At 44.0% G+C, this 25,654-nt stretch overlaps 1 protein-coding gene across 2 annotated transcripts in view; it reads right to left on the bottom strand.

Moving 5' to 3' along the window:
• Positions 1-12,093: 12,093 nt before the first annotated feature.
• Positions 12,094-25,654, bottom strand: part of GNB1 (G protein subunit beta 1) — a 78,209-nt gene continuing 64,648 nt past the window's right edge. For both annotated transcript variants that reach the window (XM_056542635.1, XM_056542636.1), the window contains exons 7-11: positions 23,876-23,942; positions 22,297-22,498; positions 21,006-21,222; positions 17,181-17,292; positions 12,094-14,699 (exon numbers count right to left, since the gene is read on the bottom strand). In XM_056542635.1, coding sequence (XP_056398610.1) covers positions 17,186-17,292; positions 21,006-21,222; positions 22,297-22,498; positions 23,876-23,942 — 593 coding nt within the window. In that variant the 3' untranslated portion in view covers positions 12,094-14,699; positions 17,181-17,185. The remainder of the gene's footprint in view (positions 14,700-17,180; positions 17,293-21,005; positions 21,223-22,296; positions 22,499-23,875; positions 23,943-25,654) is intronic.

Raw genomic sequence — 25,654 nt, 5'->3', positions numbered from 1 at the left:
ACAGAACCTTTTGTAACTTGGCCAAATTAAGCGAGGGACTTCCAGGACAGTGGAGATGGGCCCAGAAGCCACTTAAATTAATATGCAATGGTCGCAAACTGTGGCCCTACAGATGTTGCAAAACCTCAACTCCCAGCATGCCCGGACAGCCAACGGCTGGGAGTTGAAGTTTTGCAACATCTGGAGGGCCAAAATTTGAGACCACTGCTGTAAGGCAAGAAAAAAGTGTCCTTGTTTGCCCACATGTATTAAAGAGGTGCACCACATTCTTCATAAATAGCAAAGTAGTTTAGATGTAGACACATTTCGGAGTGTTGTGGCATGAGGTTGTGCAAAAATCTTTTCAAGTCAACTGGTGCAAGAAAGTTAAACAGATTTGTAAATCACTTCTATTTAAAAATCTTATCCCTTCCAGTACTTATCAGCTGCTGTATACTACAGAGGAATTTGTGAAGTTCTTTCCAGTCTGACCACAGTGCTCTCTGCTGACATCACTGTCCATGTCAGGAACTGTCCAGAGCAGGAGAGGTTTTCTATGGGGATTTGATTCTGACATGGACAGAGGTGTCGGCAGAGAGCACTGTGGTTAGACAGAAAAGAAATTCACAAATTTCTCTGTTTTATACAGTAGCTAATAAGTACTGGAAGGATTAAGATTTTTCAATAGTAGTCATTTACAAATCTTTTTAACTTTCAGGTACCAGTTGATTTGAAAACATTTGTTTTCTACTTGTTTTCACCGGAGTTCCCCTTTAAAATTAAGAAATCACGACCACTGCATTAAAGGAGAATTCCGGAATAGGAAAATTATCGTCCATACTGCTGGCAGTAAAAAATAAACAGGTACATACCTCCCTTCGCTCCCCCGGTGCCTCTGGTAACCGGGTCTGGCCTCCGACACGATCCTCTTCCTGGTTGCCGGTGGTCAGGAAGAGGATCGCGGCGGAGGCCGGAGCTGGTTACCGGAGGCACCGGGGGAGCGAGGGAAGGTATTGCCTGTTTATTTTTTTTTTTACTGCCGGCAGTATGGATGATAATTTTCCTATTCCGGAGTTCTCCTTTAAGCAAACCATGCACAAAAATATGCAACAAATGTACACAAAAAAGCAGTGTAACTACAATGATAAACTCAACCCATAATAATAACATCAGATGGAAAAAAAATTACATGTGAACTAACAAATGTTTTCCTATTGAAATGGAGATTTAAAATATTGGCAGAAAAATCAGTCGTGGAGATTCTAATTTTGGACTCGTTGAACACGTTCATTCTTTCGGTGAAATATGCGAGGACTGCGCTGCCGTCAATGGTGACAGCGCATATCTGCACGGTCCTAATGCCGATGGATCATGGTGGTGCCCGCTGCAGGGTCCACCCTCCACCCAAAATATCTCTGGGCATTAATGTAGTGTGAATGTAGAGATCAAAGGAGGCGCTCAATTCTGGCTATCGTAATGTAACCTGAACAGTACAGGAACCTCCGCTGAATGTGTAGTATATAGAGGTCTACTGTAAACCATGCAGAGCGCATATAGATAGATACAGGAGCATAATATGGCGTCCACTGAAAACAATGTGCCCTCCACATAGCACAGAAAAATGCAAGACCCACCCAAGCACAGGTCACTGTTTCTAGCAGATTTTCTCATTGGCTTCAAAGGGTTGTAGGCCCTCCTTTATTAACCCCTTAAGGACCAGGCCATTTTACACCTTAGGACCAGAGCGTTTTTTGCACATCTGACCACTGTCACTTTAGTCACTTTAGTTATCATTCTGATTCCGAGATTGTTTTTTCGTGACATATTCTACTTTAACATAATGGTAAAGTTTTGTGGTAACTTGCATCCTTTCTTGGTGAAAAATCCCAAAATTTGATGAAAAATTTGAACATTTTGCATTTTTCTAACTTTGAAGCTTTCTGCTTGTAAGGAAAATGGATATTCAAAATAATTTTTTTTAATTCACATTTCCAATATGTCTACTTTATGTTTGCATCATAACATTGACGTGTTTTTACTTTTGGAAGACACCAGAGGGGTTCAAAGTTCAGCAGCAATTTTCCAATTTTTCACAAAATTTTGAACCTCGCTTTTTTTCAGGGACCAGTTCAGGTTTGAAGTGGATTTGAAGGGTCTTCATATTAGAAATACCCCATAAATGACCCCATTATAAAAACTGCACCCCCAAAGTATTCAAAATGACAATCAGTAAGTGTTTTAACCCTTTAGGTGTTTCACAGAAATAGCAGCAAAGTGAAGGAGAAAATTCACAATCTTCATTTTTTACACTCGCACGTTCTTGTAAACCCAATTTTTGAATTTTTACAAGGGGTAAAAGGAGAAAATGTATACTTATATTTGTAGCCCAATTTCTCTCGAATAAGGACATACCTCATATGTCTATGTAAATTGTTCGGCGGGCGCAGTAGAGGGCTCAGAAGCGAAGGAGCGACAAGGGGATTTTGGAGAGTACGTTTTTCAGAAATGGTTTTTGGGGGGCATGTCACATTTAGGAAGCCCCTATGGTGCCAGAACAGCAAAAAAAAAAAAAACACATGCCATACCATTTTGGAAACTAGACCCCTTGGGGAACGTAACAAGGAAGTGAGTCTTAATACCCCACAAGTGTTTCACGACTTTTGCATATGTAAAAAAAATATTTTTTTTCACTAAAATGTGTGTTTCCCCCCAAATTTCACATTTTTGCAAGGGTTAATAGCAGAAAATACCCCCCAAAATTTGTAACCCCATCTCTTCTGAGTATGGAGGTACCCCATAAGTTGGCCTGAAGTGCACTACAGGCGAACTACAATGCTCAGAAGAGAAGGAGTGATATTTGGCTTTTTGAGAGCAAATTTTGCTCGGGGGGCATGTTGCATTTAGGAAGCCCCTATGGTGCCAGAACAGCAAAAAAAAAACACATGGCATACCATTTTGGAAACTAGACCCCTTGAGGAACGTAACAAGGAATAAAGTGAGCCTTAATACCCCACAGGGGTTTCACGACTTTTGTATATGTAAAAAAATATATATTTTTTTTCACTAAAATGTGTGTTTCCCCCCAAATTTCACATTTTTGCAAGGGTTAATAGCAGAAAATACCCCCCAAAGTTTGTAGCCCCATCTCTTCTGAGTATGGAGGTACCCCATAAGTTGACCTGAAGTGCACTATGGGCAAACTACAATGCTCAGAAGAAGAGGAGCACCATTGAGCTTTTGGAAAGAGAATTCGTTTGGAATGGTAGTCAGGGGCCATGTGCATTTACAAAGCCCCCCGTGGTGCCAGAACAGTGGACCCCCCCCCCCACATGTGACCCTATTTTGGAAACTACACCCCTCACAGAATTTAATAAGTGGTGCAGTGAGCATTTACACCCCACTGGCGTTTGACAGATCTTTGGAACAGTGGGCTGTGCAAATTTAAAATAAAATTTTTCATTTTCACGGATCACTGTTCCAAAAATCTGTCAGACACCTGTGGGGCGTAAATGCTCACTGTACCCCTTATTACATTAAAGGAGGGGTGTAGTTTCCAAAATGGGGTCACATATGGGGGGGGGGGTCCATTGTTCTGGTACCATGGGGGCTTTGTAAACACAAGTGGCCTTCAATTCCGGACAAATTTTCTCTTCAAAATCCCAATGGCGCTCCTTCTCTTCTGAGCATTGTAGTGCACCCATAGAGCACTTTACATCCACATATGGGGTATGCTCTTACTCAGAAGAAATTGGGCTACAAATTTTGGGGGGGCTTTTTTTTAATTTTCCCTTGTGAAAATGAAAAATTTAGGGTGACACCAGCATTTTAGTGAAAAATTTTTTTTTTCATTTTCCCATCCAACTTTAATGAAAATTTGTCAAACACCTGTGGGGTGTTCAGGCTCACTATACCCCTTGTTACGTTCCGTGAGGGGTGTCGTTTCCAAAATGGGGTCACATGTGGGTATTTATTTTTTTTGGGTTTATGTCAGCACCGCTGATCACCAATTTAGGCCTCAAATGTACATGGTGCGCTCTCACTCCTGAGCCTTGTTGTGTGTCCGCAGAGCATTTTACGCCCACATATGGGGTATTTCCGTACTCAGGAGAAATTGCGTTACAAATTTTTGGGGGTCTTTTTTTTCCCTTTTACCTCCCGTGAAAATAAAAAGTAAAGGACAACACCAGCATGTTAGTGTAAAAAAAAATATTTTTTCACACTAACAGGCTGGTGTAGACCCCTACTTTTCTTTTTCATAAGGGGTAAAAGGAAAAAAATCCCCCAAAATTAGTAGTGCAATTTCTCCCGAGTACGGAGATACCCCATATGTGGCACTAAACTTTTTCTTTGAAATACGACAGGGCTCTGAAGTGAGAGAGCGCCATGCGCATTTGAGGACTAAATTAGGGATTGCGCAGGGGTGGACATAGGGGTATTCTACGCCAGTGATTCCCAAACAGTGTGCCTCCAGCTGTTGCTAAACTCCCAGCATGCCTGGACAGTCCGTGGCTGTCCGGAAATGCTGTGAGTTTTTGTTTTGCAACAGCTGGAGGCTCTGTTTCGGAAACACTGCCGTACAATACGTTTTTTATTTTTATTGGGGGGGACAGTGTAAGGGGGTGTATATGTAGTGTTTTACCCTTTATTATGTGTTAGTGTAGTGTAGTGTTTTTAGGGTACGTTCACATTGGCGGAGGTTTACAGTGAATTTACCGCTAGGAGTTTGCGCAGCTCATACTTTGCCGCAGCTCATACTTGGAGCAGAAAACTTACTGTAAACTACTTCTATTAAAACATCTTAATCCTTCCAGTACTTATTAGCTGCTGAATACTACAGAGGAAATTATTTTCTTTTTGGAACCCAGTGCTCTCACGCCCCCTCCCATAGGCTTGCATTGAGGGGCGGAGGGTGACGTCACACGCCGTCGGCCCTGTGGTCGCCGGTAATAAGACCCGGAGCGAACACGCTCCGGGAAATTATTACAAACGGGGTGCCGCATGCAAGATCACGGGGGTCCCCAGCGGCGGGACTCCTGCGATCAGGCATCTTATCCCCTATCCTTTGGATAGGGGATAAGATGTCTAAGCACCGGATAACCCCTTTAAAGGAGTACCAGATTGCAAAGTCTAGCGTCTGACAGGACACTCAATCTGATGGTAGTAACACAGCTACTTAAAGGGTTACTCCAGTTTAGTAAAAATGTATCTCCTATCCAAAAGATAGAGGATAAATGTCAGATCCCAGTAGTCAGACCCTCTTTGATCTCCTGCCCGGGGGGCCCTGGCTCTCCCCATGCACAGAGCTGTCGACCACCGCATAAATTGGTAGTCAACACGCCCCTCCAGGCATCTCTATGGAGAGCCGGAGATACACAAGTACAGTGTTTCGGCTCTCCCATAAAGACATGTAGGGCGCGTGCCGACCCCCGCTACGTGCACAAGGAGAGCCGGGGCTCTGTGCAGGAGATCGCTGGGGGTTCCAGCTGTCAGACCTCTGACTTATTTCTTATCCTTTGGATAGGGGATAAATTTTACTAAACTGTAGTAACTCTTTAAAGGGCTACTCCACCCCTAGACATCTTATCCCCTATCCAAAGGATAGGGCATAAGATGTCTGATGGCGGGGGTCCCACCGATGGGCACCCCAGACATCCGTTGCACTGAGTGAACTTCGCTCCATGCCACATGACTGGTAATGTGGGGCGGAGGCTCGTGATGTCATGGCCATGCCCCCTCAATGCAAGTCTATGGGAGGGGGCGTGACATCAATCACGCCCCCTCCCATAGACTTGCATTGAGGGGGTGTGGCCGTGACGTCACGAGCCTCCAACGTTCTAAATGAATGCAGGGTGCAGCTGGGAGATTGCGGGGGTACCTTTGGATAAGATGTCTAGGAACTGAGTACCCCTTTAAGTAGCTATGTTACTACCATCAGATGGAGTGTCTCCTGTAAGAAGCGAGACTTTGTGGCCTGCTAGGTTGCATATAGTATGTGTATTTAGTGCAAATAAGGAATCTAATAAGGTTCTATATCGTGTCTAGCTGTATGGCCTTGTATGAGGCATCCTATAATTACAGGGCACGTGCTAACACCGTCTCCTAGACCAGATAGCCTAATGGCAGTAAATGAGCCTCCGGCAGTCATGCCTGGAGCAGGTTTCAGCTACCCACCCCCCTCTCTATAGTAATTACCTGTCTTGAAGCCATCGCCTTATGTTCATTGTTAATGTTGCGTGTATGCGAGGCCGCATTGTACGCTTCATTGCCTCAACCTGCTTTTAAAAGCTCAAAATGAATATGCATTTAATGGCAGAAAGAAGGGGGCCCAGCCTTATGTATCATACAACCCCCCCCAGATCACCTTGTGAATAAACCAGGATCTCCACAGAGGGAAAATATTTGCATGTCAAGTCGACTAAGAGCTGCGGAGACCTCAGCTGGTGTACGCCTCACACCTCATAACGCTGTGGTCTGCTGCTCCGCCATCTGTCCCATCAGCTGTAAGTCACCTCCGCTCCTTTGTATTAATGGAGAAGCCGGCATTAAGGCCCCCAGGAGCACACAGATGGAAGGGGAGGGGGGGGATGGCGGCTCACAATGATGTCACTGCACAGAGGTAACCTGGTTAAATCTCAGCCAACAATAGACAACTACTGTACTATTCTTTGTTCTAATTTTAGCATCAATCCTGGAATATGGAGCTCCGTTATAATGCAAAGCGCTGAAAGGCTTCAAGATTTCTTGGGACGTATACAATTTATGCTGTAGGATTGCACACAAATTTTCGTGTGACGTCTTTTATTTATTTTTTATTCGACCATAAAAAAAATCGCCATGGAAAACTGCTCCCTCATGTTTTACTTAGACCATGCATCCCCTCCCTAAAAAAATCAAAAAAAAATCGTGGGTTTTAGTATTAAGGGAGAGCTTCGGTACTTAAAGGGTTACTCCGCTCCCCAGCGTCCATCACATTGAGTTCCTGAACGCTGTGTGCAGGCTTCTGTGTTCACGCCTGCACCCTCGTGACGTCACGGCCTGCCCCTTAATGAAACTCTATGGAAAAGGGGCGTGACGGCAGTCGCGCCCCCTTTCCATAGAGTTGCATTGAAGGGCAGGCCGTGACGTCACGAGGGTGCGAGCGTGAACACAGAAGCCTGCACACAGCGTTCAGGAACTCAATGTGACGGACGCTGGGGAGCGGAGTAACCCTTTAACAGTTTATCACCTATCCACAGGATAGGGGATAACGAATAAGTGTCTGATCGCGGGAGGTCCGCCCTGCTGAGTCCTACCGTAATCTCCTGCCCAGCGCCGGGGCTTTCCCCATGCACGGAGCGGGAACCGCTCCGTGCATGGGGAGAGCCGGGGTGCCGGGCAGGAGATCGCAGGGGTCCCGGCGGTCAGATCCCCTATTAGATATTAAATGGGACTGAACTAAAGTTTCACATTTTGGCTGTGATTCTACACCCCTTTAAAGAAACTGCATGGTGAATGGCGTAAACGTCAAAAGTAATATAAATGTCCAGAATTGCTGATTTTTGGTCACATCATATACATAAAAATTTTATAAAAAGAAAAAAGGGATAAAAAAAAAGTCATATCTAAACAAAAATGATATCAGTAAAAACTCACAGCACAAAAAAAAAAAAGTCCACATTCAGGCCCTTTTATGAAAAATAAAAAGGTTATAGGGGTCAGAAGGAGACAATTTTCTTACAAAAAATCATAATTTGTTTAAAAAGTTATAATTAGTTTTAAAAGATACAGAGATATTAGCACCTGTACTTGGGTATCTTTGGCACTCCCATAGAGCAAGAAGCCAAGCCGACACACCATTCCATGCACAGGGCTACACAAAGGGGCACCGTTCTGGAGATTGAAAGGGATCCCACCAGTCGGAACCCCTGTGATCAGTCACTTATCGTAGGGGATACGTTTTCAGTGAAGTAATCCTTCAAGTGTACCTGTCATACCGCAGGAAAAAAAATAATGCTTATATGTCTCTAGGTCATGCAAATTACTTATGTCTTTTTATGGGTCTAGCTTCTATACAGTGGTCCCTCAACATACGATGGTAATCCTTTCCAAATGAACCATCGTATGTTGAGGGATCCGTGCAATGTAAAGTATAGGACGTTGTACTCAACTGTCCCCGCCGCTCCGGACCGTCACCGCTGCCCTGGATGTCACTCTCCATCGCTGTCGCCGCGTCCCCTGGGCCTCTGCTTCCCCGAGATCCTCGCGCTCGACGTGATGACAACGATGGAGAGCGCCAGCGATGCAGGGGATCCCGAAGAGGACGCTCCGGAGCCCAGAGAACAGGTAAAAGACCATCACCGGAGCACCGTAAATGGCTATCCAGTGGCAGCTGAAGCAGTCTGCGCTGCAGGATAGCCGTTTATGCGATGGCCCCGACATACAAAAGCCTTGTATGTTGATGCTGCCTTCAACATGCGATGGCCTCTGAGAGGCCATCGCATGTTGAAATTATCGTAGGTCGGGGGGGGGGGGGGGGGGGTCACTGTATTTGGCTCACAAATTCCTTTGTTCTGCTTCTCAATCATTCTGACATCCAGGGTCAGCAAGAGTCGTGTGATGCAAGCACTGAGCCCGCCCTCACTCACCATACATTCACTTCCTCCCTGAGTTTGCTGTGCTGGGTCTCCATCAAATCACTGCAGGCTGCTCTGTAAACGCTCTTCAGTCTATCAGGCTGCAGCATGAAAACAGGACAGGAGTGAGCACAGAGGCGTTCCAGTCCTCCCTCCTGAACTTTGTCCTAGCCTGTGCTTCGGCTGGGGGCAAAGATGATGCTGCAACTAGATAGAAGTATGTTCTGGATGCTATAGGGACCCCTAGTGGCCTTTATAAATATATTTTTTTAAGCCATGATTTCTATAAAAAAGGAGAATGTTTTTTATTTTTTTAAAGTATATTAGAATGGTTAATGTTTTGCCAAAATGTGCTACATATGAAAGTGCATGCAATGATTGTGTATAGTACCTGCCCTCTATGTATAGAGTTTCATAGCAACTATTTCTCATAATTTATATATAACTTAGGTATCGATTTTATTGGATGTTTTGGGGGCTTAAGGACCAATTACTAGTCTTCCATAGAGTTTTGGTCTCAAGATACAATAGTTTCCGCTCAGAAAATACGTAGTGTGAATGGGCCCTAAGTTTTTTATGCTACTTTGCTGGATTGACAAACACTGAGAAGTCTGTCCTGAAGCTTCACAGCACGGTTGCATTTTGGCAACTAAACATAATATACACATAAAAACGTATTTGCTGACGGTATAGACCCAAAAACATTCCAAGTGACTGCTGAAAATCAGTGCATCAAAAAGCAATGTAGTATTACAATCAATGAAGGCGTATGTGCGCTATATTAAGTGTCTAATGGCTAGCTGGAGGGCACGTCGCATACATAAATAATGTAACGCAGGAGCTTTGTCTGTCTTCCTTGACTTTCTGTTCATCTGGGCCGGGCCCCTGCTGCTGCCTGCCCTTTGCAAGTCTTAGAACCTCATCAGAAGGGGGCAGCTGCAACTTGTCCGTGTCACAGCGGTCTGCTAGACTCACACTACCCCAGTTATTATTAGCAGGAACCGTCAACTATATTAAGCAGCAAAACTGCTGGAAGCACAGGAAATAAGCATTTCACAGGAGGCGCTGTAGGTGTGTGCTGCCGAGAAGCGCACACGAGTATAAAGGCCAATCCACAAGAGTATATGACAACACACAAACATCAATACCCAAAGTAGGCAACAGGATTCATAGTTACAACAGAGAATTATATGCCGATAGTGGAGATTACCCGTGTATCCTGATCATAGACATATTGCTATAGAAAAGGAAATGTACCAAAGAGCAATTCATACGGTCATTGATAACAGGTGGCAGATCTATCTCCCAATGTGACCATAAACATGCAAACATGGATTGCCACCCCCCTTACCAAAGTCAACATAGGCTAGGCACTGCACTTGGCCTCCCAAATGATTAAAAACGAATGTGTCCCATGGTCAGACATGAACATCTACAAACCCTACTCTTTATACGGGTCAGCTTTCTAAGCATTATTTGTGCAGAGATCATTCCACAGGAGAGGGGAGGCTGAGCTCCTATTATCTTCTCTACCTACCTCCCATCACAAATAGAATATAAAGATCCTGCTTAGTTTTAGGCCTAGTGTGGTCGGAATAAAAACCTCCGGATCTCCGCTGAAATCTCCTGCCATCTTTGTAGCCAGAGACCAGTCCTAGATTTGCACGGGTTTCTAGGCAAATCCGTATCCTGAATGCATTAGTCTCGGGCTACGAAGTTGTTTGGAGATTGAAACATATATTCTGCCATTGGACCTTTATAGGAATTACGATTTAATGTACTAAATGTAGCCAACTGAGGTCTACATTTTTCCCTTCCATAGGCTGGGTTCACACCACGATTTTGCAATACAGTTCCCGTATACAGTTTCAATTTGAAAACCGTACGGAACTGTATTGAAAACCGTATGCCAAAAGATGCATCAGGTTGTGTCCGTTTTGCATCTTGTACGGTTTTATCAGTTTTTTTTCCTGTACCCAAAACTGTAGCCTACCCCGTTTTTTGGTCCGGGTGAAAAACCGTATTGAAATGTATACTTTTTTTAAACATGGGATTCAATGGGAACCGTACAGAACTGTATGTGCGTACGGTTCCATCCGGTTTACACCATACGGTTTTTGACTATGCAGTTTTTTTTCTTGGAATCTCAATAAAACAAGTGAAACTTTATTTATAATGGAATGAAAAGTTAAAAACACTTTTTTCTTAAAATGTATGCAACCGAAACATTTTTCAAACCGCATACAGATTAAAATTTCTACACAGTTTAGTCAGGTTTTGAGGAATCAGTTTTTTTAAATCGAAAACCTGATACGGGAACTGTATTGCAAAAACATGGTGTGAACCCAGCCTTATAGGGAATCTGTCAGCTCTATGTCATGGAGACTGTGCTGAGCAGCAGCATGCCTGCCTTCTCCCTCTCCCATCCCTCCCTGCTTAGCTTTCAGCACTGAGCTTTGAGGAAAGGAAAAGGCATCCATGATGCTGCTCAGCAATGAAGCTCTGAGCACAACAGACCATTTATATCTTACAGAATAACCGTACATATTTGGTTAATGGGCTGAATGTAGTTACTAGATCAGCTTTTCCCAACCAGGGTGCCTTCAGCTGTTGCAAAACTACAACTCCCAGCATGTCCGGACAGCCAAAGGCTGTCCGGGCATGCTGTGAGTTGTAGTTTTGCAACAGCGGGAGGCACCCTGGTTGGGAAACCCTGTACTAGACTATTACCTACACACAGTCCATGACACTTAAAGGGGTACTCTGCCCCTAGACATCTTATCCCCTATCCAAAGGATAGGGGATAAGATGTCAGATCGCCGCGGTCCCGCTGCTGTGGAGCCCCGGGATCCCCGCTGTGGCACCGCGCTCTCATTACAGCACAGAGCGAGTTCGCTCTGTGCGTAATGACGGGCGATACGGGGGACGGAGCAGCGTGATGTCATGGCACCGCCCTCGTGACATCACAGCCCGTCCCCTTAATGCAAGTCTATGGGAGGGGGGGTGACGACCACCACGCCCCCTCCCATAGACTTGTATTGAAAGGGGCGGGCCGTGACATCACATGGGTCGGAACCGTAACATAACGATGCTCCGGCCCCTGTACTGCCCGTCATTACGTGCAGAGCGAACTCGCTCTGTGCTGTAATGAGAGCGCGGTGCCGCAACGGGGATCCCGGGGCTCCCCAGCAGCGGAACCGCGGCGATCTGACATCTTATCCCCTATCCTTTGGATAGGGGATAAGATATCTAGGGGCGGAGTACCCCTTTAATGGGCCATCTGCTGGTGCACTGGGGTATACACTGACATACCTTTCTGAAGCGTTGCTGACATACAAACCACCAACCTGCTATGAGCCATAGTATATGACAGGAATTCAGCTTAATAAATTAACAGCCTGTTTGCCAGCGCAGCACATTCACAATGTAGATTTCAAAATATGCTCCGAAATTTTTATCACTCAGGTCCTATTGAATAAGAGACTCATTACAAGAAATAAACTCATGTCAAACTGCTTTATTACATCTTAAATAACAGTACATTTTAATATAGTATCTATCTTGCATCCAGCGTTCTTGTAGTACACTGACTTTAAAATTAAATACAAAAGGTGAAAGGGAGTAGGGGGTGCAAGAGAGCTCTACATAGTAATTTATGCATGAAGTGGGCGGGGCATCTTTGCCAGTTCCCGGCCTAACGCACAATTACAGCACTTTTTTTTGTACAGAAAGAGGAGAAAAAAATAAAAATAAAAAGCCTCTACTGCTAAAGGTTGAGTATCGATCATATACAATTAGGAAGAAGCTAATGAAATTAAAAATAAGAAAAAAAAAGTGAGATATTTTCTTACTGCACAGACCGTGGAACAGAGGTGGAGTTCCTGTGTATTGGTTTCCAGATCTTTACAGTAACAGATCGGTTTGAACAGAACAGGGAGGGAAATAGAAGGGAAAGCTGTTCTTGGAAGAACAAAACAAATCAGATGCAAGATCCTCTTTCTACAAGAACAGGCTGAGAAGCATCAACTTAAACCAGGGTAAAGTTTAATGTCACATTTCCCAACCCTTCCTGAAAAATCGTTTGTTTTTTATTGATTTTATGCAATCGTTTGAACAGGATGTTTTTTTTATTTGTTTTAAAAAAAAAAAAGTGAATTAAGCTACTCGTCAAAGTGCTCATTTTTTGCACTGAATGTTTTATTTTCATTTTATTTTTTTCGAAAATGGATACCTAAGAGTAGCTGTGATTATATATATAAAAAAAAAAAAAAAAAAAAAAAAAGCACAACCGCAATAGTTATTTCATTCTTTTTAAACAGGTTATTTTTTAAAATGAAGAAAAACGGAAAAAAAACCAAAAAAAAAAAACCATCTAAGGATTCTCTATTTGCACATTATTAAGCAACTCTACAGCATGCAATCTTAAGAGGAAAACCCATCCCTATGGCAAACACACCCCCACCCCACCCCGCCAACAGAAGAATAAAAGCTTTCTGAAGTTTTAACTTCGAAAGTTCAAGATCATTATTTTCAAAAACATTAATTTGTACATCATTTCATACACATCTGACTTTATATCCAAAGAGTACAGACATGTACTTCTGTCCACGGCTGCTGCTCCTAAGCTATCAGTACGGAACCCAGGGTAGTGTTCACGAAATATACCCTTGTATGTCTCATTCTCGCTTCCCAGTGTTAACTGAACAAGTGTACGGAGGGGATGTGGGTCTGAATGTATTTTTTTTTCTTAGGCGAATAAAGGATTTGACATGTGTAGGACAAAATTAACAAAAAAATCTGCCAACAGCATACTGCACCAACAAGACTACTAGATGCCCATCTAGAAGTACATGTCTTTGCTCAAAAAGGAGCATGCTAAACCATGACTGGTGCTTGATGTAGGCGCTTTGCAATATAACTATGGATGCTGCCAGCTCTAAAAAAAGGGAAATAAATCTTGTCCCCAACCCAGAAGAAAAAAATAAAATATACACATATATATAAACAAGAACTATGGGTTAACCTCAGTAGCAAAGGGTGAGCTGAACATTGCTCCGCAATCTTGCATGCTCTCGATCCCTGAAGGAGTTCTAATAGTGTGTTGGGTGCAAGAGGAGAAGGTGGAGTGGTGTAGATGCATTCATAGAACAGAACACAGTTCATTGGCATCGGTGGTACAAAGAACTGTACATGGTTAACCGAGTCCTTCCAACACTCCAGTCGCATCTGTTGCAGAGTCCCAACATGGACGGTCAATATTTTAGGATGACAAGATTCTAAAGGCACTCCAGGCATTGGGTTACTAACATTTCCCAAGCAGTTGGTGCTCAAAAGTAACTCAATTACTGGAGCAACCTACCCGGGGAGGGTTGACAGATTGTACATATGACCATTACATGGAGGGCATGAGGATGTCTAATATGCTCTTTAATGTTCATACGGTTCTGTACCTGTGCAACAGATTTGTTTTCAAAATAGACAATACAGGGACAGTTTACAGCATTTTAACAGGCCCACATGTCTATCACATCCCACCTTCACTTAATGGACCATAAAAGAGGGGGGGGCGCAAAAAATAAAATAAAAAAAAAGACAAAAAAAAAAAAGACAAAAAAACCTGTTAACTGTTATTTTACAATCCTGTACTGCAGTTCTCACATTAACATCCGGCCTTAAGATAATGAAGAAATCCAGACTCTGCTCTAGAACCTTCAGATTAACAATCATGAAATGGACTTTACGCTTGGTATAGCTATTTCTTGGTTATCTCATACGGCGCATAGTGTTTTGTATAATTATTCAAGACAAAAAAAAAGGTGAACATAGGGGATGACAAAAAAAAAGTAAAGAAAAAACAAGTTAAAATTATAAAGAAATGGTCCCAAAAGGAATGCACAATTCTCGGTTTCAGAACCACAAAACAATTCTTTCTATAGCAAATAATTGTGCTCTTGTTTTCAGCAAAAATGAGAGGAGAGGTTCTGCCCTTTGATGTATGGGAGTAGGGAGAGTGGGTGTCCACGTTAGTATGGTTGGATCGGATATGCTATGATTTAAAATTTCGAAGGTTGGAATGCTCTTCCAGTCATGGAGAAGTCCGCTGGGTGTCTAGGAAGGAGAGGAAAAAAAATATTTACTAATCATAAAGACAAATGGCTCTTAGGATTCAGGTTCAGTCACCCAATATCCCGACCTTCACCTGGTGGTTCTACAAATATCAAACCTACAACCCAACCCAGGAAAGAGGTGAAGAGACACCAGCAGCCATCTGCATAGCCAATGGCTGCATGACTGCGTGTGTCCATCATAACAGTGTGTCCAATAGTCATAAAATACACTTGTTGATCATATGCAGCACCTTATTGTTTAGAGCTGTCTCAACCTCTACATATTCCTGCATTCATTTTTTTAAAGGTGTTCTTCACTTCCTTAATATTTTTATGGCTCAAAATGACAGAATAAAACTCCACAATCCCCCATTTTGACACTTCCAAGGTAACACTGCCCTCTACACAGACATGTGACTACTTCAGCTGTGACACAGCAATGTCATTTTGGACCGTGAAGCGTGGAGACTGAAGGGACCTGGGAAATATTGAGAAGGGGGGGGGGGGCAGATGTTTAGAGGAGGTACAACTACCATTATCCTATGCTGGCAAACTCTCTTAAAGGGGTACTTAGGCAAAAAACATTTTATCCCATATCCAAAGAATAGGGGATAAGATGTCTGATCGCGGGGGTCCCCGTGATCTCTGGGCCAAGGGCGGCCAGAACACGGAAGCTTGGAGCCTCAGTGTTCGTGCAGTCCCGCCCCCTCCATTCATGTCTACGGGAGGGGGAGTGACTGGAAAAAAACATTTCTCCCTCTTCTTGAGCTTCAGCTAAGAGTCTATTACGAAAAAAGGGAAAGGATGTTGACCAGTGTGGTCCCCAACCCAGTCCTCAAGGCCCACCAACATTCCAGGCTTTTCCAGCAACTCCATTGGAATAGAACAGGGAAAAATTAAAATCATGGACTTTTTCTTCATTTTATTTGGAGTTCAGGATACATGATTTACTTGTCATGGCTGTACCACTTTGCATTTATTACGGTGTGTGCCCAATGTGTTTTTACCGCTGTTTCAGAGTTTCCGTTTCAGCCCATTTAATATCGCTTTATGCAAAAAACATGAACTACATCAACTACTATTATGTTAGCCCAAAATGTATACATTATTTTTTTTTAATGATGCATGTCAATAGGAAACAACATATGCTCTAGGGCATACCCTTAAAGGGGTACTCCGCCCCTAGACATCTTATCCCCTATCCAAAGGGTAGGGGATAAAATGTCAGATCGCCACGGGCCCGCTGCTGAGGACCCCCGGGATTGCCGCTGCGGCACTGCGCTATCATTACTGCACAGAGATAGTTCGCTCTGTGCGTAATGACGGGCGATACAGGGGACGGAGCAACGTGACGTCACGGCTCCGCCCCTCATGACATCACGGCCTGCCCCCTTAATGCAAGTCTATGGCAGGGGCGTGATGACCGCCACGCCCCCTCCCATAGACTCATATTGAGGGCCGTGACGTCACGAGGAGCGGGGCCAAGACGTAATGATCCTCCGGCCCCTGTATTGCCCGTCATTACGTGCAGAGCGAACTCGCTCTGTGCAGTAATGACAGCGGGCTGCCGGAGTGGCGATCCCGGGGGTCCCCAGCAGCGGGACCGCGGCGATCTGACATCTTATCCCCTATACTTTGGATGGGGGGGATAAGATGTCTAGGGGCGGAGTACCCCTTTAATGTATACTTTTTTCCTATAAAACGCATACGTTAAACAACAACATGGTATGAACGCACCCTTACAAATTAAATTTTTGTTTGTTTTATTATTTCATTAACTGAGTTCTACTAAATAAATTGAAAATAAAAATTTTCTATTAAATTTTTATTTTTTGTGCCTACTGGTTGCTGTATTATACATGATGGGAGATAGAGTAATATTTGTGCAAAAAAAATATTTGTGCAAACAGTGGAGCAGTTTCACAGAAACCAGATTCCAGCTTTAAAAAAATAAAAATTAAGTACACAGTATTATTGATTGCTATCGGCAACGGCTCCACTGCTCTAATAATAAATAATAATGATAAAATAAATAACGATAATATAAATCATATTTAAATAATGATTTTTTTTATTATAAAATATGCATCAGAGCACAGGGAATACAAATGTTCCCAAAAAAAAAAAATATATACAATTTTTATGAAACGCTCCAGGTTTCCCTATTGTAAAGATGTCCCCATAACAGGAGGACGGATCACCAGGACGTGGTGAGATTACGCCTGCGCTCAATGTCTGCGCGTTCATAGTGAAGCAATCTTTCTTTGGATGAAAAATTCTTTCTAAATGCTGCCACTTCCCTGTATTGCCATTAATAAACCCTGACAACTAAAAGGGATTCTCCATAAGTGACAGTTACCAGGAATCAGAATAGTTTAAGAAAATCTGCACGGTTTACCAAACATTCGCCTCGGCTGGCTGGAAGGAAAAAGTAAACCTGTCAGGACGATGGATGCCGAGAAGGAAAGTTGTTGATACTTACAGACTTTAGTTCCAAATCTTGAGGAAGCTGTCCCATGACCCTGTTGCCACTGCCATGCCATCATCTGTCACTCCCAAGCAACTTACACGGTTATCGTGACCAGCAAGGACACCTTGAAAGAAAACATTGGAAAGTGGGTGAAGCTTAGCAAGGTTAAGACATTAACACACTGTCTGCTGATCTCTGCAGCAGACTACATTAGAAATGCATGAGTAGCCCGATGGCCTAAATAATTCACAATGCCATCAGAATGCTTGCTGCATTAACAGCTGGTCAAACTGCTGGAAGCTATTCCAGACCACACTTACGTAGACAAAAAGCCCCACGCTCCGGTGGCCCCCTTCCTACAGAGCAGCATTTATTATGGACACCCCCCTACAGACCAAATCATGGTATTCTCAACAGGCTTCGGGGAGTGTCCTAGGAGATAACCCCTATGCACAGTATCAGGCAGTCGGAGAAAGCAAATAAACCATGCTTATTCCACCGCAAGGCACTAGGATCAGCTACACAACCTGCCTCTTGTAATGTTCTGTAGCAGAGATAACATTACGCTTTCTACAGGCAGTTATACTGGGCAAAGATCAATAAGCACTTCCTGAAAGCAAACAGCCATACCGCATCACTGCATGAAGACATATAGCAAGGTCAGATTGCCATAGAGCAGTATTTTCCAACAAGGGTGCCTCCAGCTATTGCAAAACTACAAATCCCAGCATGCCTGGACAGCCGAAGGCTGTCCGGGTATGCTGGGAGTTGTAGTTTTGCAACAGCTGGAGGCACCCTACTTTGGAAACACTGCCATAGAGCAACATAACTAGCTATTTCATTAGGGATTATCTAGGACAGTAAAAGTAAGGCTGTCCAGGAATTCGGGGAGCTTTAAATCATTGAACTGCAGCAGCTTTTGCGGGGCCAGAGACCGCCGCCGCCACCCGCTTCTCTCCCCCTGCCTGTCCTGGGGACCTCCTGAGTCCAACCACCATCACTGAATCCCCCCCCCCCCCCGCCGGCCAGAGACAGCAGACGCCTGCTTCTCTCCCCCTGCCGGTCCTGGGGTCCTCCTGAGTCCAACCACCACCGCCGCTGACCCCCGCCTATCCTCTGGCCAGAGACGACCGCCGCCCGCTTCTCTCCCCCTGCCTGTCCCAAGTCCAACCACGGCCGCTGCTCCATTGCCTCCCCCATCCCTGGTTTTATAATTACCTCTTCCTGGGGTCCGCGCTACTTCTGGCTCCGGCGGCATCCTGAGCTGTCACTGTGCACACACACGATGACGTCGTGTTGAGGACATCACTCGTCATTGCGCAGCGCACATCAATAGCGCAGGACGCCGCAGGAGCCGCAAGTAGCTCGGACCCCGGGAACAGGTAATTATAAAACTGGGGGTGTGGGAGGCAATGGGGCAGCCGCTGCGGTGGCGCTCTCTGGGCGGGGCAGTAATTGCCGATAACGTCCAAAATCGTGAATATCGGCCGATATCGGCCAAACCGATAATCGGTCGATCCCTAATAGGCAACCTTCGGCACTGCAGATGTTTTCGACTACATCTCATGATGCTTTGTCTGTATTTTGGCTGTAAGAGCATTATGGGAGATATAGTCGAAAACATCTGCAATTCCGAAGATCGCCTATGCCAGCTATAAAGCAACATAACTCTAGCTATTTCATTAGGGATTATTTAGGATAGTAAGAGTAAAGTTATGTTGTATAAGCCCAGGAGATGCAGAAATCTAAAGTTAAACAGGTCGTCCCATCTAGTCAACTTGCTTTTTTACCGGCCACTGCAAATAGGCCAGCTGAAACGGGGCAGTTACGCAATTTGCAGAATTGTCATTACCTTTAATGGAAGTTAACGTAAACCGTGTAAATGGCTGGACAGCGTTGTTTGCGGAATTCCCATTTAAGCTAACAGGCGTTCCAGAAGAAAATATGCAAGTTCCCCGCTTCGGTTTTCCCGACCACTTTAGGGTGCCGTGAACAGACCAGAGATGGTTGGAAAAAGCCGAAATGACAAGATGGTACAACCTCTTTAAAAAGAGGATCTTAGGGAAAGTGGTTGGCTGGACAATAAGTGTGTTAACACCCTAATATGAGTCACGCACATGTATTCACTGGTAGAGGACACCGGTTACAATGTGCCTCGGGTTTTGTTGGAGCATGCACATGATCCTGAAGGGGGAGAGGAATAATCTGCTGTCAGACAATTCCGGTGGTTTCCTAAGGCTGGTTTTACCCTGGTGTATTAAGGCTGCATGTGCTGGTCCGACCGCAGGTCCAATGACCCAAAGTGACAGGTGTCAGTTTGGGTCATCAGAACTGCACACAGGCCAGAACTTGCTACAAGATACAAATAAGTGTTTTTAGTACACCAGTATTAGGGGTATTTTTTTTATCTCAATTTGTTATCGCTGTGTGCATAAATGTCCGAACTATAAAAATATAATGTTAATGATCAGATACGGTGAACGGTGTAAACGTAAAAAAGCCACAACATTATTTTTTTGTCTTTTTTTGTAAAATGCAATAAAAAAAAAAAATCGCAAAAGTGGTACTAAATAAAGTACCACTAACAAAAAAAATAAAAATAAAAAAAGGTACAAAAGAAAATACAGATCATGGTCACAAAAAATGAGCCCTCACACATCCCTGCATACGGAAAAAATGAGAACGTTAGATGTGCTCAAACTAGAGCAATTTTAAAACGTACTGATTTTGTAAAAGCAGTACAATAATAGAAATGCAGTCATGGGTATCATTTAAATCGTAGTGACCCACAAAATAAACATGTCATTCTTACTGTAAAGTGAACAGCATGAAAACAAAAAACCCCAAATTGGCAAAATTGTGAATTTCGTTTTCGTTAAATTTCCTTACAAACTTTTTTTGGGGGAATGAGTGATGCCATTACAAAGTACAATTGGTCATGCAAAAAACAAGCCCTGACATGGGTCTGTGAATGGAAATATAACATAAGTTATGAATTTAAGAAGGAGAGGAGGAAAAAACAATTAATTGTCTGTGACCTTAACGGGTTAAATACATATAGCAGACTAGATGGAAAGTGGCCTCTTTCTGCAGATGCTATGAAAGGAAGGTTTTTTTTCGTGGATAGATTCCCCTCTGATAATTCCTATTTACTTAATGTGGAATATGTTTTCTATGATAATGTTTTCTATGTGCGATGTTTTTTTTCCTGTTCTGTAAACCTGATCTTGCATCCTCCTGAAATCCCCATGTGGGCGGCTTTTGCTGTCCTGGTCTTTAAATGCTTCCTTTCATAAAACATTATTAAAACCCCTTTGAAGAGACTCAATCCAAAAATATTTCTGTGGCCGCGCATTGCAGTGTTCACATATGTAGTGTGAAATGGCAAACATTTTCATGTCGACTTCACCAAAACATAATCTCTACCCTAGTTTTGGGAGCCAATTAACCTCCGCTAGGACATCTCTTTATGGGAAAGGTAATGTTTGAGACTGTGTGCTATATCACAGACCAGCATTATACATATTTCATGAGTGTAGAGCGATGGTGTCTAAAACTGTGGCCCTCCAGATGTTGAAAAACTACAAGTCCCAGCTATATTTCATGTGTAGAGCAGTGGTGTCAGAACTGTGGCCCTCCAGATGTTGCAAAACTACAACTCCCAGCATGCCTGGACAGCCAACGGCTGTCCAGGCATGCTGGGAGTTTTAGTTTTGCAACATCTGGAGGGCCACAATTCGGACACCACTGGTTTAGAGGACACAGTGGCAGCATATTAAGAATAGCTCAAGTACTGATAACAGACAGAATACTAAAGATCATCTATACGAGTTATACCTGCTCTGTCGGCCTTAAGCGTGTCCCAGACGTTGCAATTGAAATCGTCATAACCGGCTAACAGGAGGCGTCCGCTCTTTGAGAATGCTACTGAGGTGATGCCACAGATGATATTGTCATGAGAGTAAACCATCAGCTCCTGGTCTGCACGAAGGTCAAAGAGCCTGCATGTGGCATCATCTGAGCCAGTGGCAAAAGCATTACCATTGGGGAAGAACTGAGAAAGTAAAAAAAAAAAAAAAAAAAAAAAAAAAAAACTTAATACAGAAAGAAAAACAAAATTGAACTTTCATCTTCAAGTAAACCCACTAAAGGTACGATCAGACGAGTGGCTTTTCCGCACGTATTTCGCTGCGGATCCGCTGCTGAAGGACCTCTATATACTGCCTTTACATGTGCCTGCTCAGAGAGGCAATACGCTGCTAAGAGCAGACACACTGATGTACGATTCGCGGCGCGCATGTGCAGTATACTCGCACATCACGGCAGCTCTTGGCCTAGCTCATTGAGCAGGGGGAGCGGCCGAGACGTGTGCGAATAAACCGCGCATGCGCAACGACTCGCACATCGCTTCTGTGTGTGCGCACGTAGCGGCGTAATGCCGCTCCGAACAGGCACATGTAACAGCACCATACAGAGGTCTTTCTGCAGTGTAAAATACGCTGTAAATTCCCTCGTCTGAAGGTACCCCGACACTGGAAAATACAATACACACTATGGCCACTTGCTTTAGTTATTGGCAGTGGATTGAGGAAAACAGGTTGGGTTCATGCAATTGTGACTATTTCAGGTTAAAATGTTTCATAGAAGGGGAAGGGAAGATCTAACTGTTTGCATTAGCCAAAAAATAAAATAAAATAAATTCCCCATTTTTTGGTCAAGTCACTGTTTTGGGTGAAATCTCATTAAAGGGGTAGTTTGAGATCTCTGCGATCTCTCTGTACCGGGGCCAGGCTCTCCGGCCAGATAGCGGGTGTCGGCCTCCGCACGAAGCGGCGGCCGACACGCCCCCTCAATACACCTCTATGGCAGAGCCGGAGATTGCCGAAGGCAGCGGTTCGGCTATACCATAGAGTTGTATTGAGGGGGCGTGTCGGCCGCTGCTTCGTGCGGAGGTCGACACGCCCCCTTCCCACGGGCTGTCGGGGCTCCGTACAGGAGATCGCGGGGGGCCCCAGGGGTCGGACCCCCCGCGATCTGCAACTTATCCCCTATCCTAAGGATAGGGGATAAGTTGTTCACCACTGGACTACTCCTTTAAACCCCACACCTATACATGGAGAATACTTACACAGATAGCATTTATGTCAGACTCATGGCCGGTGAAGGTCTGTCGGCACATCCCTTCTCGGATATCCCAAAGTTTGGCTGAGGCATCGCAGGCCCCAGACACAAAGCACCTGGAATCTGGAGCAAGGGACAGGCTCATTACATCCCCAGTGTGTCCAGTAAAGGTGGTTGTCTGCTGACCAGTTTCAATGTCCCAAAGAGCGCTGCACACGAGGGAGAAGAAAGGAGATGTTATAATGTTGTCTACAAAGATTGTACCGATTACTGCCTATAACCGTGGTCTTCAAACTGCGGCCATCCAGATGTTTCAAAACTACAACTCCCAGCATGCCTGCGTTGGCTGTCAGGGCATGCTAATAGTTGTAGTTTTGCACCATCTGGCGGGCCACCGTTTGAAGACCACAGTCTACATCAAACCATTTAACAATGCGGCTTGTTGGGCACCAAAATAATCACGAAAAAACTTCTGCAATAGGGGCCCCATTGTTTTTTAAGGGAAATCAGTTCAAATACATATGATACATTAAACGTTGCATTCAGTTTGAAAAAAAGCATCAGGAATGCCAAACATGCCTTGGTCCCTTTAAAGGGGGATCATCTGCATCCAAAACTTGAAAATACAGTTTACACAAATTAAAAGGAGTTGCGCAGCCGGAATCTGAGGAATTCTGATTCATATTTTGCCAAAAAGAAAGATCTGCATTGTGAACCAAGCCTTAGTTCAGTGTTTCCCAACCAGGGTGCCTCCAGGTGTTGCAAAACTACAACTCCCAGCATGCCTGGACAGCCAAAGGCTGTCCAGGCATGCTGGGAGTTGTAGTTTTACAACATCTGGAGGCACCCTGGTTGGGAAACACTGCCTTAATTTCACAAATATCTCAAGATCTTGAAAATTGACAAAGAGGGTGTCTTGTAAGGCACCATTCACATAAACACCATTTGAAAATATACATTTATTGCATATCCAAGTTATGTTACAAGGGAATACACCCTTTGAGATTTTTTTTAGTGTGGATTTTCCCTCTGCAGTTTATGCCACGATTTTAAATGTGGCTATAGGCTCATTAAAGGGGCATTAAAGGGGTACTCTAGCATTTGACAACTTAAAGGGGTACTCCGCTGCTCAGCATTTGGAACAAAATGTTCCAAACGATTAGAGCCAGGAGCTCGTTACATCATAGCCCCGCCCCTCATGACATCACGTTGCCCCCCTTAATGTAAGTCTATGGGAGGGGGCGTGACAGCCGTCACACCCCCTCCCATAGACTTGCATGGAGGGGGCGGGGCTATGACATCTCCTGGCACCGGCTCTATGCGTTCGGAACATTTTGTTCCAAATGCTGAGCCGCAGAGTACCCCTTTAAGAATCTGATCACGAGGAGTCTGACTGCTGAGAACGTGTTCGTAGGCAGAACTGATAAATCCCTACGTGGAATCCACGCACATGCCACATCAAAATCTGCTTGAGAATTAGGGGCCTGATAATATAGTCAAATATATCAAAACGCAGGGACAGTTTCAGAAAACAGAATCATCGCCCCTTGTCTAACCACACTACACACAGTAGATTATACACTAACCAAGTGGTATCTCCAGAGCTGGTTATTATTTGGTTATCATCCAGAAAGCGACAGCAGGACAGATATCCTACAAAGACAAGGAAAATGGTTACAACAGTAATTCTGATGTTTACATGAATGTATCTACTAAGTAACAGTAACCTGGATGTATATAGAAATATAATTAAACTAAAAACAACAGCAAAGTACCTAAATGGCGAATTAGCTGATCAAATGAGTAAAAACTACATTTTAAATAAAAAAATATATAAAGATTTAATTGGAGTAGAATGAGGGGGCATCAAAACCGGCAGGAACAGACCGGGTCTGTCATAAAGAAGCAATAAATACGCTTCTATGTGATACTCTGTATTCTAGTTATGTAACTTTTTTTTTTTTTTAAAGAATGTATTCAGAAAATACCTTTAAAACTCATATGGTGTGTAATAGGAGTTAACACTTTCCAGCAAACGGACGTACATGTACGACATCACAGCAAACATGTGATCACAATTTTAACCCAACAAATGCCAGTCAATTCCTGCTGCCACCCCATCAGTGCCCAAGTGACAATATCCAAGGATGCTGATGGGGTTGCCATGGTTGGTGGGTGCCCATCAAAGATAAAGATTACTTCTATATGTTATTGCAGCTGTTTTAAAAATATATATATAAGTTATGTCTTATGTGGCAATGTAAAAATTTAAAAGGGGTACTCCAGTGAAACTTTTTTTTTTCCTTCAAATCAACTGGTGCTAGAAAAGTTAAACAGATTTGAAATTACTTCCATTAAAAACCTTAATCCTTCCAGTACTTAGCTGCTGTATGCTCCACAGGAAGTTGGGTAATTATTTCCAGTCTGACCACAGTGCTCTCTGCTGACACCTCTGTCTCTGTTAGGAACTGTCCAAAGCAGGATAGGTTTGCTATGGGGATTTGCTCCTACTCTGGACAGTGGTGTCAACAAAAAGCACTGTGGTCAGACTGAAAACAACAACTAAACTTCCTCTGGAGCATACAGCAGCTGATAAGCACTGGAAGGATTAAGATTTTTTAATGGAAGTAATTTACAAATCTTAAGGATAGGGGATAAGATGTCTGATGGTAGGGGTCCTGCAGCTGGGGACCCCACAATCTCTTCAGTGCCATGGTGACGTCACTACTCCGCCCCCCCCCGTGATGTCAAGTCCCACCCCCTTGATACGAGTGTATTGGAAGGCTATTGAGTGGGCGTGATGTGACATAACAGGGGCAGAGCTGTGACGTCACTTTGCTCCATCCCCTACATCGCCCCATCATCACGCACAGAGCCAGTGTGCTCTGTAGTGATGACGGCAGGTGGGTGCTGCAGAGATTGCAGGGGTCCCCAGAGGAGGGATCCCCGCGATCAGACATTTTATCCCCTATCCTTTGGATAGGGGATAAGATGTATGGGCAGAGTACCCCTTTAACAACTCCTACAGTCCTCAATGAAGTCCTTAAAGGGGTTGTCTGGGTTGATAAAAATGTCTTCTCTTCTGCTCCCTGGCACTCACGTCCGCCTTCTCTACATTTCAGAAGTATACCTTCTGAGCTGAGAGGGGACAGGTGGTAGTGCCTATTATCACACGCGGGTGAAACTACAACCAATAGCTGCACAATGTTGTGGTGAAATTGCTGAGGCAACCACATCACGCCCAGCAAGCTCAGCGCACAAGTCCTATTACAGGTGCTGTCCAGGGAGCAGAAAAGGTCTTCCCTATTCCGCTACTCTATGCAATTTTTGCCCTCGCTAGGTGTAGGAAAAATACGTTCTGAGTC

The sequence above is a fragment of the Hyla sarda genome, chromosome 10 (assembly GCF_029499605.1).
Source record: "Hyla sarda isolate aHylSar1 chromosome 10, aHylSar1.hap1, whole genome shotgun sequence".
Classification (NCBI taxonomy): Eukaryota; Metazoa; Chordata; class Amphibia; order Anura; family Hylidae; genus Hyla; species Hyla sarda.
The sequence above is the reverse complement of the archived record's forward strand: the minus strand, read 5'-3'. Positions and strand labels throughout refer to the sequence as shown.